Here is a 14,281-nt window from a genome sequence, read left to right on the forward strand (position 1 = left end):
TTGTTATTTTAAAGTATACTCTTGTAAATGATGTAAGTTTACAGTGACATTACAGTACATTTTACGTTACATGCACTACATTTAAAGTAAGATGTGAATATTTTCTAGAAATAAAAAACCCAGAAACTGCACATTTTGAACATTTTGTATTTTATTTTTCTTTCTTACCAAGTTCTTAAAAATTCCAGCTACAATCAATCCCAATGTATATACAATTACAGATGATTAAACATATAAATCGTCAGTTTGTTTTACACACATGCACACAGACTTTCATACACGGCATCTACTTCAGGACCTCGGAAAATTTTTCATGTTCAAATATAAAATTTGTTCTCTGAATGAATAATTTGCTGTTTAAAACTCCTCATATATGAATGTCTGCATGTAAAATTCAGTTTAGACAGTTTGCAAGAATGTTTATTGTCTGTGGTAGGAAAATGATTGTTGCAAAATGCTGGTGGAGTGAACGAGACTTGAGAGAGTTGCGAATGAGGGCGAGGGGAGAGCCTGCCATATCCATCTATTATAAACGTTTTTGGACTTGTCTTTTCCACCTAACTTGACATTTTATAAAGTTAATAAAGTGGGAAGTTGGAGTTTAGGGTCAGCTTTTATCTTATCTTATTAGCAAAAGATTTTAAATAATTTTCGGTTTATTTTTTTTAAATATATTTTTCAGTTTTTAATTGTTTTTATAGCAATGTCTGGCAACACTGCATCACCGGCACTTAAACTGACAGTAATCAAAAACAGTAGCATCTAACACTAATACACAGATCTGTAGAACAAGTAGGTTACAGAATTAAATGAAATAGCCTATGCAAACACTATCCATGAAGAAGTCTATGCTATGTCGTTCAGTATAGTAGTTACATTTTTAAATAAAACTTTAAAAAGTCCTGATAAAAACATTCATAAAAGCACTAAACAAATTTATCATCTATAAAGCAATGATTATTAATGAAAACTATAACAGTATTGTGTATTGTTGTGTTATATGTATTGTTGTGTAACAGTTATATGTATTGTTGTGTAACAGAGGACAACTGATGCTAGAGGCTGTATACTTTAGCCTCCTTGTTAATGCGTCCACCTCACATGCCTGCGACCCGGGTTTGAGACCCGCTCGGTGCGAGTAGGACCGGAGGAGGTGGTTTACAGTTGCATGGTTAATAAACAACTGATAAATTTATCCACCCTAAACATATAGAAAAATATTAACAAATTTTTATAATATAATTGTATAATGCATATAAATACAATAAATATGGTATAATGTAACAGTGTTTATCCTTCCAAAACAGAGAAATTATCTTTCACAAACATCTACATCTCTGTCTCTTATAAAGTGTTTAGTCAGTTTAATAAGTTGTATTTGTAGGTGTTATTATAGCACAATTCTTAACCCCATCCCAGACCTCACTAATTTTCAAACCATGGCTACGGTCATGGCTACTCTTCCATGTTGTGAGATGCATAAGAAATCTTTAGACGCGTAACACAAACCATAATCCATAACAACAAAAGACAATACTTTATTTAACATTTTCTGACAAGAAGTGTGCGATACAAACGCAAGCATTTTTTTAAAGCTCCATATGTAGCCGAATCTGTGCTGGTTTGAATTGGCCACCTCCAGTTTTCCATTTGTTTTGTCTCCAGCTAGCGCTGTGATTTAATTGTGACATTGGCACTAAAAGGGTCTATACTTCCAGCATGTCAAAAATAACAAGATTTTAATCACATTGTACTTTCATTAATGTAATCTGTTAGATCCAAGATTGGTCAGTGGGACTGACTCATGCTGTGGAAGAGTGGAGATCCGTTATAAGGGCCAGTGGGGAACCGTGTGTGATGATAACTGGGACATGAATGATGCTGCTGTGATGTGCAGACAGTTACAGTGTGGATCAGCCATCAGTGCACCTCACAGTGCTGCCTTTGGTGAAGGCAGTGGATCAATTTGGCTGGATGATGTTGAATGCTCAGGAAGTGAAGGAACCCTCACACAATGTTCACACAAAGGACTAGGAAAACATAACTGTGGTCATGGTGAAGATGCTGGTGTTGTTTGTTCAGGTTAGTCAAATCTTAAGCATCTTGACAGATATCTTGTAGGAAATGAGGAACAGAAGTTACATTAAGCTTCATGAATTTCATGTTTTTACACATTATGTTTCAAATAAACACATTTTTCTTTTGCAGGTGACCTGCAGATGCCGACCTTTTCCCTGACCTCCACATATTCAGTTGTTTCTCCTGGAGAAAATATCCAGTTCAGATGCACAACACCTAAACCGAGATGCAATGCTAATGCTGAATTCCAGCTCTTCAGAAACGGACCATCTGTATCCTCCCAGAAACATGTATCTGCTGTGACTTTCAACCTTAATGTAGATGTTTCACATCAGGGCAGCTACAGCTGTCATTATTCCTACCAAAACAACACTATTAAGTCACCTTTGAGCGAAACTGTTTCCATCACTGTGGGTGAGTGTGTTCAGTTTATCCTCATTGCTTACATCATAAATCACATGCATTAGTAAAGTATAAGTGAAATCATTTTGTAATGATGCCCTTTTTTGCAGTTGAGATATTTTGTAAAATGGCAGTTGATTAAATTTTGATCACTACAAGATATAGTTCTTGAAGCCATTTTTATTTATTTAAAGAAGTTAACTCTTTTGGTTTAACCATATAAATGTATTCTTGTTCTTTAGTGAACTTGCAGCAGCCACGCATTTCCCACAGTGCTCCTGATGGATGGTTTGACGAGGAGCTTCAGGGGCCAGTGATCACCAGGGGCCACAGTTTCACTATCATCTGTTCCACTGAATCTCAGTATCCTGGAGGCTCTTTTCACTTGTTCAGAGGGTCAAACATCACCAAGACTGAGTCAGCTGTCAATCACTCTGCCTCTTTCTTCTTTCCTGAGGCAGAATATTCAAATGAGGGAAACTACAGTTGTGTTTATGAAGTCAGTGTCTCCTCACGCTCCTTCCGTTCATCTGCCTCCAACCTGCAGCTCATCACTATCACAGGTACTGATGTGTAAGAGTCTAAAAACAAGCTGGACTGCTGGTAATGAAAGTTTAAGGGAATAGTTCACCCAAAAAATGAAAATACTGTCCTTAATTAGTCACCCTCATGTCGTTCCAAACCCGTAAGACCTTCATTCATCTTCCGAACACAAATTAAGATATATTTGATGAAATCCGAGAGCTTTCTGACCCTGCTTAGACAGCAACGCAACTGACACAACCTAAATCACAAGAAACGTACTAACGACATCCTTAAAATACTCCATGTAGCATCAGTGGTTAAATCATAATTTTATGAAGCTACGATAATACTTTTTATGCGCAAAGAAAACAAAAATGACAACTTCATTCAACATTTCTTCTCTTCCCTGTCAGTGTTCACTGCCATTTATTAGAGTACCACATCGGTACTGTCTATGCAGGGTCAGAAAGCTCTCAGATTTCATCAAAAATATATTCATTTGTGTTCCGAAGATGAACAAAGGTCTTGTGGGTTTGAGACGACATGAGGGTGAGGAATTAATGGCAGAATGTTTGCTTTTAATGACACATTTTTGGGTGAACTAACCTTTTAACTCATACCCTTATGTGTTTCTCAGCCTCCCTGCTTCCTGTCATTGGTGCTGCAGTGTCAGCTGTACTCCTCTTATTGTCTGTCCTCATAATCATCCTCCTGCTGAAGAGAAGACAAAAGCATAAGAAAAAGGAAACTCATTTGAAGTGCTCTTTTACAAAAGGTAACAGAGTTGCATTTTTTAAAAGAAGTCAGATGATGTCTTCTATTTTGTTTTTAACTCTTTTAACATCCTAAGTCACTTTTATCCTCATCCTTTTCCTGTAACTATGTCCCTTTCTATCCAATGTCTGTAGCTGCAGCTAATACATATGCAGGTACATCCCATGATAACAAAAATGAAGAGAATGATGAGGCTGTTTATGGAAATGTACAACTTGATGAAAACATGGACCATGATGATTCTGAACCGGACTATATCAATGTGGACTCTGATCATTCTGAACAGGAGAGTGTGAATGTGGATACTGATGACTCTGAAGAGGACTATGTCAATGTGAATGTTACAGTAGATAACAGTGTGGTAGACAAATCTGATGATAACATTTATAAAAGCTGTTGTGATTAATACTGAGTAAAGCCGAAGTACTATATTGAGCCATGGTGTTTTGATATTAGGAAGAAAAGTTGTTAAAGTTTATATATATATATATATATATATATATATATATATATATATATATATATATATATATATATATATATATATATATATATATATATATATATATATATATATATACATATATATATATATATATATACATATATATATATATATATATATATATATATATATATATACTCACCTAAAGGATTATTAGGAACACCTGTTCAATTTCTCATTAATGCAATTATCTAATCAACCAATCACATGGCAGTTGCTTCAATGCATTTAGGGGTGTGGTCCTGGTCAAGACAATCTCCTGAACTCTAAACTGAATGTCAGAATGGGAAAGAAAGGTGATTTAAGCAATTTTGAGCGTGGCATGGTTGTTGGTGCCAGACGGGCCGGTCTGAGTATTTCACAATCTGTTCAGTTACTGGGATTTTCATGCACAACCATTTCTAGGGTTTACAAAGAATGTGTGAAAAGGGAAAAACATCCAGTATGCGGCAGTCCTGTGGGCAAAAATGCCTTGTTGATGCTAGAGGTCAGAGGAGAGTGGGCCGACTGATTCAAGCTGATAGAACAGCAACTTTGACTGAAATAACCACTCGTTACAACCGTGGTATGCAGCAAAGGATTTGTGAAGCCAAAACACGCACAACCTTGAGGCGGATGGGCTACAACAGCAGAAGACTCCACCAGGGAACCACTCATCTCGACTACAAATAGGAAAAAGAGGCTACAATTTGCACAAGCTCACCAAAATTGGACAGTTGAAGACTGGAAAAATGTTGTCTGGTCTGATGAGTCTCAATTTCTGTTGAGACATTAAGATGGTAGAGTAAGAATTTGGCGTAAACAGAATGAGAACGTGGATCCATCATGCCTTTTTACCACTGTGCAGGCTGGTGGTAGTGGTGTAATGGTGTGGGGGATGTTTTCTTGGCACACTTTAGGCCCCTTAGTACCAATTGGGCATCGTTTAAAAGCCACGGCCTACCTGAGCATTGTTTCTGACCATGTCCATCCCTTTATGACCACCATGTACCCATCCTCTGATGGCTACTTCCAGCAGGATAATGCACCATGTCACAAAGCTCGAATCATTTCAAATTGGTTCTTGAACAAGACAATAAGTTCACTGTACTAAAATGGCCTCCACAGTCACCAGATCTCAACCCAATAGAGCATCTTTAGGATGTGGTGGAATGGGAGCTTCGTGCCCTGGATGTGCATCCCACAAATCTCCATCAACTGCAATAGACTTGTGCCGGTATTGGTTTCGGTACCGAACGGTTCCCGGGCAAATTCCAAATGGAAGTTATCATCCCTATCCCCTTGGAGTGGGGACTTTGGAGTGAGCAGGGCACTTGCGTTCCATTAAGTAGTCGTTAAGAATGCACTTTACAAAAGGAGCGACAAAATTTCCCCATTATCTTCAGCTGGGATGTTCCCATGATAACGCGTCCGTCAGCAGATGTCACTGTTTTACTGTCATAAATGTCTTTTTATTGTTGTTTGCATAACTGTTGCAAATAAACATACATTTTATATTTTAATAAAGTTTTATATATATAAAAAAGAAAAGAAAAATGTATATTGAATTTATGTCGCCGTCCATCAGCGAAACTGCTGATGGACACGTGCTGCGTTGTCACGGGAACATCCCAGCTGAAGATAATGAGGAAATAATGTCTCTCCATTTGCCAAGTGCATTCCTAACCACTACATCATGACATCCACGTGCCCTGCTCACTCCAAAGTCCCCACACCAAGGGGATAAGGATGATCACTTCCATTTGGAATTTGCCCGGGAACCGTTCGGTACCGAAACCAATACCGGCAAAAGTCTAAACTGCAAGATGCTATCCTATCAATATAGGCCAACATTTCTAAAGAATGCTTTCAGCACCTTGTTGAATCAATGCCACGTAGAATTAAGGCAGTTCTGAAAGCGAAAGGGAGTCAAACACAGTATTAGTATGGTGTTCCTAATAATCCTTTAGGTGAGTGTGTATATATATATATATGTGTATATATATGTGTGTGTATATATATATATGTATATATATATATATATATATATATATATATATATATAAAAAATCTATTTTATATTTTTACATTAACAATGTAATCAATATTCTGCTTATTAAACCCAATTATGAATCTCATCAAGTTAGAGTTTTTAAGCATTTTACATTTATTCCAAATAATAACTCAAGGCAGTAACCATTTAAATAATATATTTTATTTCTGAACTTATGTTCAGCTATTCTTTTTAATAGTTAACTTTTACCTATTTTTGAATTTTTCTGGATCATCAGTCATCAAAGCTCGGCAAGTATTGGTCACGGACAAGAAGATTTACTTTAATTTTCAGCAAAGCTGATTACTCACTAAAAACTCCCACGGATAATGTTTTCAGGCCTTTTTAAGTCTTATTTTGAAGTAACAAAGTGGTCATATCTAAGTGTATGAGTTGTTTGCTTGCTTTTTTTAACATTTCAATGTAATTTTGTATCTTTCTTTCCTTGTCTTCACCCCCTGGCTAATGTAAAATGTTTAATGTGAATGATTTAATATAATAATAATAAAAAGTTGTTTACTTGGGGTGCATCTCAATCAGCTCCCTAGCTTCTGAGCTCATGAATCAGTATACAGGTCCTTCTCAAAAAATTAGCATATTGTGAAAAAGTTAATTATTTTCCATAATGTAATGATAAAAATTAAACTTTCATATATTTTAGATTCATTGCACACCAACTGAAATATTTCAGGTCTTTTATTGTTTTAATACTGATTATTTTGGCATACAGCTCATGAAAACCCAAAATTCCTATCTCAAAAAATTAGCATATCATGAAAAGGTTCTCTAAACGAGCTATTAACCTAATCATCTGAATCAACTAATTAACTCTAAACACCTGCAAAAGATTCCTGAGGCTTTTAAAAAAACTCCCAGCCTGGTTCATTACTCAAAACCGCAATCATGGGTAAGACTGCCGACCTGACTGCTGTCCAGAAGGCCATCATTGACACCCTCAAGCGAGAGGGTAAGACACAGAAAGAAATTTCTGAACGAATAGGCTGTTCCCAGAGTGCTGTATCAAGGCACCTCAGTGGGAAGTCTGTGGGAAGGAAAAAGTGTGGCAAAAAACGCTGCACAACGAGAGGAGGTGACCGGACCCTGAGGAAGATTGTGGAGAAGGACCGATTCCAGACCTTGGGGAACCTGCAGAAGCAGTGGACTGAGTCTGGAGTAGAAACATCCAGAGCCACCGTGCACAGGCGTGTGCTTTTGAACCAGAAACAGTGGCAGAAGCGCCTGACCTGGGCTACAGAGAAGCAGCACTGGACTGTTGCTCAGTGGTCCGAAGTACTTTTTTCGGATGAAAGCAAATTTTGCATGTCATTCTGAAATCAAGGTGCCAGAGTCTGGAGGAAGACTGGGGAGAAGGAAATGCCAAAATGCCTGAAGTCCAGTGTCAAGTACCCACAGTCAGTGATGGTCTGGGGTGCCATGTCAGCTGCTGGTGTTTGTCAACTGTGTTTTATCAAGGGCAGGGTCAATGTAGCTAGCTATCAGGAGATTTTGGAGCACTTCATGCTTCCATCTGCTGAAAAGCTTTATGGAGATGAAGATTTCGTTTTTCAGCACGACCTGGCACCTGCTCACAGTGCCAAAACCACTGGTAAATGGTTTACTGACCATGGTATTACTGTGCTCAATTGGCCTGCCAACTCTCCTGACCTGAACCCCATAGAGAATCTGTGGGATATTGTGAAGAGAAAGTTGAGAGACGCAAGACCCAACACTCTGGATGAGCTTAAGGCCGCTATCGAAGCATCCTGGGCCTCCATAACACCTCAGCAGTGCCACAGGCTGTGATTGCCTCCATGCCACGCCGCATTGAAGCAGTCATTTCTGCAAAAGGATTCCCGACCAAGTATTGAGTGCATAACTGAACATAATTATTTGAAGGTTGACTTTTTTTGTATTAAAAACACTTTTCTTTATTGGTCGGATGAAATATGCTAATTTTTTGAGATAGGAATTTGGGTTTTCATGAGCTGTATGCCAAAATCATCAGTATTAAAACAATAAAAGACCTGAAATATTTCAGTTGGTGTGCAATGAATCTAAAATATATGAAAGTTTAATTTTTATCATTACATTATGGAAAATAATGAACTTTTTCACAATATGCAAATTTTTTGAGAAGGACCTGTATTGTGTACAAGAATTCTGTCACTATAAGTTCCCTGGCTCGCTGCACATTGGGACAGTAATTACTAAATTTCTGGTGACATGACTACGTAAAACATCAACGGACAACATTGTAGAACGTCACCACTGTAATTAATCAACAACAGGCAGGACCAGTCCCTTTTTGATATAATTTTTTTTCTCTTTAAACACATTGTTCTTTTAAATGTTCTTACAACAGTTCAGCCGAATATTAATTTTAAATGTTACCTAGATGTGATCGTTACCTGTCTAGCGATGTGTGTTTATGTTGAAATATACTTTTTTAAAAAAAACTGTTTGTCTTTTCAAATTTTTTATTTTTATTTTTGCAGAACTTATGAATGCATATCATCAGAAAATCATAAAAACAGAGAACTAATAATATGGGTTTGCACACATCAAGCACACATTACACATCAAGAAAAAAGAAAAGCACAAAAAAATCTTTTTTTCCACTTTAAATTGCCACAATGTATACAAAATTTGGCACTTTTTTTTAAGTCTAAGACATGAAACAAGAGTCAAATTTGGCAAGAAAAAGGGGGAAAGACAAAGGAGATTTAAGCCATTTTTGCTTATGAATAAAGAATTTTGCATTCAATATAAGGAAATTGACAACATATTCAACAGGTAATCAGTTTGGATTTTTTTTACAATAAAAAATAACATCTTTGAGGACGAAGGTATGGGTCACATTTGTAATGCTATAAGCATAAGAACAGAAGTCAACCCAAAATTTGTTGGTTATGCTACATTCAAAAAACAATTGGACAGCTGTTTCTTCAAATCCACAAAACAAGCAAGTCTCATCAACATCAGAATATTTAGAAATGGACAAATTAAGAGGATAGATGTTATAAAGGATTTTATAATCAATATCCATAACCTTGTTGGATATACAAAATTTACTTGGCTAAAACCAGGCCTTTTTTCCAATTTACATTTGTTATAAAGGAACCCCAATGGAATTTAGCTTTCGGAATGATCTTCCTCTTCATTTGAAATATTTTGTGAACACATCTGTTGTTGCATTTCCAATCTAAAATATGATATCACTGAAATTCTGCTGCCTAGTTAACACAGGTGGAGTGCACTCAAGTTTATCAACACCATGGTATAAATACAGCTAACGAGACCTATACTGGGGATTTTTTTTTTGGTCCTCCGGACAATCTGCCGGCCCTAGAATAGCTCCTCCTCTGCCAGACACCACCACCGAGCTCCAGGCTTCATCATGGCCACTGCTCCCTGCTCGACCAGCCACACGCTTTCCACAATGCCAAGGCTTAACCTTGCCTCGGCCGGCACCACTTCCAACTTTTTCCCTGGCATTGTGGTCATGGGCAACATCACGGCCCATCACACCAAATGCTGTTGCCTTGGGGCCACCTCCAGTGGCTCACCACATTCTAGCACAGACCCTGGCAGGTGCCGAAATAGACCCCTCATCTAAGGCCATCACTAACCATTTATTGGGTAAAAGAGGTTTCGGTTGATTATTTTGATGATTAATCGGATAATTATGATTTATATTTATGGTAGAAAATATTCCTAATTAAATAATAGCCTTTAATAATTACCTAAAATACATACATAATAGCAACTACCCTTAAAAAAAAGTAGTATACTTCAAGTTTATTTTATTAAGTATACTTAAGTAAAGTTAAAGTATATTTTGACTTTTTGTAAGTATAAGTCAAGTATACTTAATTGTTATTATAAGTATATATCTTAGAAGTACATAAAGCCCATTTCTGAGAAGTACATAAAAAGTAAACTAAAAGTATACTTTCCTATTTTTAGTTTAAAATAAGTATACTAGCACACTTGAATAAACTTCGTTTTCGTAAGGGGAGGCCATAATAATTGTTTAAAATAAAGTATCACAAGCAAGTAACAATATGGCTCTGTTGAACAAAACTTAACATAATGTATTATAAACAATATAATGTACATACACTTTTTATAAAAAGCCTACAAAGGTAACCAACGGGCCAAAAATCCTTTCTACATATCACTGAAGAACAGAAATGTTACAGCAATCGTACATCCTTGAATGTGGACATTAAAAGCCATTTTTCGCTGAAATAATCTGTTTAGGTGTCCCCCATAGGTGGCGTGAATTAAACATGGGTTCATGATCAGCCCTTTCGATGCCCTGCCTTCCCAGTTTCGCATAGGCACATTGTAGTGGCTACTAGGAAAATTCTGGGGTAAGAAATGCCTTCTAATCAATCTGTCAGCTCCACATAACTCCCTGTTTTCAAGCATAAACACCTTAATTCCTTTTGACGATTTCCCTTTAATAGTGTCACATTGATCATGCAATCAATATGATAAAATCACAGGTCTTGGCACTTGGCTGGCAAAAGTCGACATCACCTAAGTCTCAAAGCTATGCCTATCCAACCAGATTCACAGCACTTATTTGGGGTACGTTGGCACAAGAAATTCTATTTGTTATGCGCTTAACTTTCGGTTGCAAAGCAGCACCAAGACTTTCTGACGTGTTATCAGAAACAGCTTATTGGATTTGTCAAACTATTATGCCAGGTAATCTTCATCGCATCAACCCCTTTAGGCAACTCAAATTGTTCTGAGCATTGAATTCCCTGTCAGATGCTGCAAGAGCACACACGGTGGAGCAAATACGTTTCTCTGTTGACTACCGGTGAAGCTCACCCATCTGATGAGGTGAGTATTGAACTCACATCAGATACTGCAAGAGCCTTCCCGTCGAGTGAATGTGTTTTCTTTCAACTACCGGTGATGCTTACCCATCCGGGCCATGAGTATTGAACTTCCGTCGAACGCTGCAAGAGCCTTCCAGTTAAGCAAATCTTGCCCTTTCAGTCCGACCACCAGCGAAGCTTACTCCTCCAAAGCCACGAGTATTGAACTCCTGTTGGATGCTGCGAGAGCCTCTCGGTCGCACAACGCACCTTTTTTCTCTGTCTACTGGCGAGACTTACACATCCGTTGCTGTGATTGATCTCCCCTCGAATGCCACGAGAGCCTCCCAACCAGACAACTTACCTTTTCCACCCTATGGTCGGCAAAGCTTACACATCCAATGTGGTCTTGAGTATTGAGCTCCCGTCGGACATCGTCGAGAGCCTGCGGGCTAGAAAACCTTACCTTTTCCATTCTACAGTTGGCGAAGCTTACCCATTTTTCTTGTTGACTATATAAACATCTGTTATGTATAATAGCTCATTTAGGCCAGAACCACGTAAACTTAAGCAAGAGTTCAGAAAAGAATGGCAGGAGATCAGTTTGTATGCAAACTGAAATGGATCTGCTTTAATAAAGTAATATCAGAATCAAACAGGCAGTAATCAATCACCGGCATCAGGAACAACACAGACAATCCAGAAGAGCAAACTGTAACAGAGTGAGAGTCGAGGCAGGTGGCAGACAGGGAATAGTGAGTAGAATCCAACAGTATGGTCACAAGGGCAGGCAGCAGTCAATCACACGACAACAAACAGTCCAGGGTCATACACAAGAGATCAAACTAACAGGAAGAAATGCTCAGAAATGTAGCAGGAGCAATACAAGACTTCACAATGGCTAAGGGTCCAGAAGCATTTTAAATAGGGGAGCTAAGGGGAAACACCTGTGCTTGCAATCAGTCCCAGGCACAGGAATTATGGGAAATGAAGTCCATGAACGTTAGTACTCAGGAGAGGGTTCCCTCCGGTGCCGATCGGAGAGAGCCACAGAGGCGTGATTAGTGACAGATACCCACTTTACTTAATATTTGAAATGCATTTTAACATTTAATACACATTAATGGCAACTTATTAGGTTATATTTTTATTTACACATGGTTAAAATATGTTTACTGTAGTGGTAACCACGTAAATCTACAAATATTATATATATATATATATATATAATATATATATATATATATATATATATATATATATATATATATAAATAATGTATTTTTTTCTGTCCTCTCATAAGCATTGTGTGATGGTTACAACCACTATAGTATTTATGGTAGTCCTGTTTGGTAGGGTGAGTATGGTAGTTTAGCCTTGCTCCTTTATGAATGGCATGGCATGGTATTAGCTTTGGAGTAATGGCAGCGAGCACGCTGAATGCCAAATGGGTGGCTGTGATTTCTTTCTTGGAGACAGCAATGAAGTAATGTGCCAGCTTTGGAAACAGTTGTTGTAGCTGTTGTTAGGTATGTGACAATATTTGATGTAATACTTTTTAAAAGTGTGATATTTTGTATAATCATGTGCATTTAAATGTTTTGTGCAGATGGCAATGATGGTTTGTGCCAGAGTAATATGTGTATATATATATATATATATATATATATATATATATATATATATATATATATATATATGTATATATTTATGGTTGAAGTGTAGGTTTGTTTTATATTGTGCTGTATTGTAAATGTGTATTGTTGTATTTATATATGTTACTCAATGTGTGGTGTTTTAAAAATGATTTTGAATGTTCTAGCACAATAAGGAGGGTGTCTTTCTCGCTCTGTTTTAGGAGCTGGCGTGTGTCACTGTTTTGAATTACTATTTATGTCTGATGTAAAGTATTGCACATTTGCACATGATATATTGGGGGGTGTTGAACCCTTCCGGGATCAACTTGATACCCGCTAAGCCTATTTATGTTTTTGAACTTTAGTCGAGTTGTTAATAAATGACGGTGACATGGACGATTTGAGTGGAGAAATCTATTGCTTGTCATAGATAGGCTTTACAATTGTTCTGGGCTGCGTTTCTGAAAAGCATCAATGGTTTCTTATACTTTTGGGAAACGCAGCCCTGTTTGAATGCACTGTCCCGAGTGAACGCTCTCTGAGATGGATTGGTTCTGTCTTGCTGCATTTGCATGTGTTCAAATGAGCAGGCTAGGAAAATAGTTCTATCCTACACAATTATTCGCTAACATAGGTTATTTGTCCAATTCAATTCAATGCATTCAATTCAATTCAGTTCAATTCAAGTTTATTTGTAAAGATATTCACGATGCAAATCGTTGCAAAGCAGCTTTACAGAAAATTTAAATTTCTACATTATATTTAGTTATAGCTTATCAGCGAGGACTATCTCAAGTTGATGTTCATATGGCAGAAACGTACAGTAAAAATCAAGAAGTTAATGTCATGTAATCAAACAGATGGTGAACACTATTAACAGCAATGATTATTATGTTGCGATCAGACTTATAGCAAAATTTGGTTGTTTGTATGTTGTCTGAGGGGTTGGCATCATCTCTTCTCAGGTGTTCGTTCAACCCAGTTCCACAAAAAGAGAAAAAAAAAAATAAAAAATGTGTAATTCCTAGTTACCACGGGATACCAATAAGAAACAGAGAAGGAAATAGAGAAAAAAATTAGAGTAGCTGCTGTTCCAACTAAGCAAAAAATGATGTGTTCAACCCAAGCCAAAGAATGTTAATGTGCATTTGATCAGATGTAACTGAAGTACAGGGTTATGAGATACATTATATAAATGCTTGGCTAAAGAAATTTGCCTTTAATCTAGATTTAAACAGAGAGAGTGTGCCTGAACCCCGAAAATTATCAGGAAGGCCATTCCAGAGTTTGGGAGCCAAATGTGAAAAAGCTCTACCTCCTTTAGTGGACTTTGATATCCTGGGAACTACCAAGAGTCCAGAGTTTTGTAACCTTAGTGAGTGGGATGGATTGTAGCATGATAGAAGACTAGTTAGGTATGCAGGAGCTAAACCATTTAGGGCTTTAAAAGTAAAAAGTAATATTTTGCATACTGCACATTGCATAACGCATA

General features: G+C 37.3%; 1 protein-coding gene across 1 annotated transcript in view; it reads left to right on the forward strand.

The window, feature by feature from the left end:
• LOC109080755 (scavenger receptor cysteine-rich type 1 protein M130-like) overlaps window positions 1–14,281 on the forward strand; it is a 102,447-nt gene that overhangs the window by 12,235 nt on the left and 75,931 nt on the right. Inside the window, exon 4 of the mRNA XM_042732990.1 lies at window positions 1,777–2,082. Within this exon, the coding sequence (XP_042588924.1) occupies window positions 1,777–2,082 (306 nt within the window). The remainder of the gene's footprint in view (window positions 1–1,776; window positions 2,083–14,281) is intronic.

The sequence above is a fragment of the Cyprinus carpio genome, chromosome A3, assembly GCF_018340385.1.
Source record: "Cyprinus carpio isolate SPL01 chromosome A3, ASM1834038v1, whole genome shotgun sequence".
Taxonomy (NCBI): domain Eukaryota; kingdom Metazoa; phylum Chordata; class Actinopteri; order Cypriniformes; family Cyprinidae; genus Cyprinus; species Cyprinus carpio.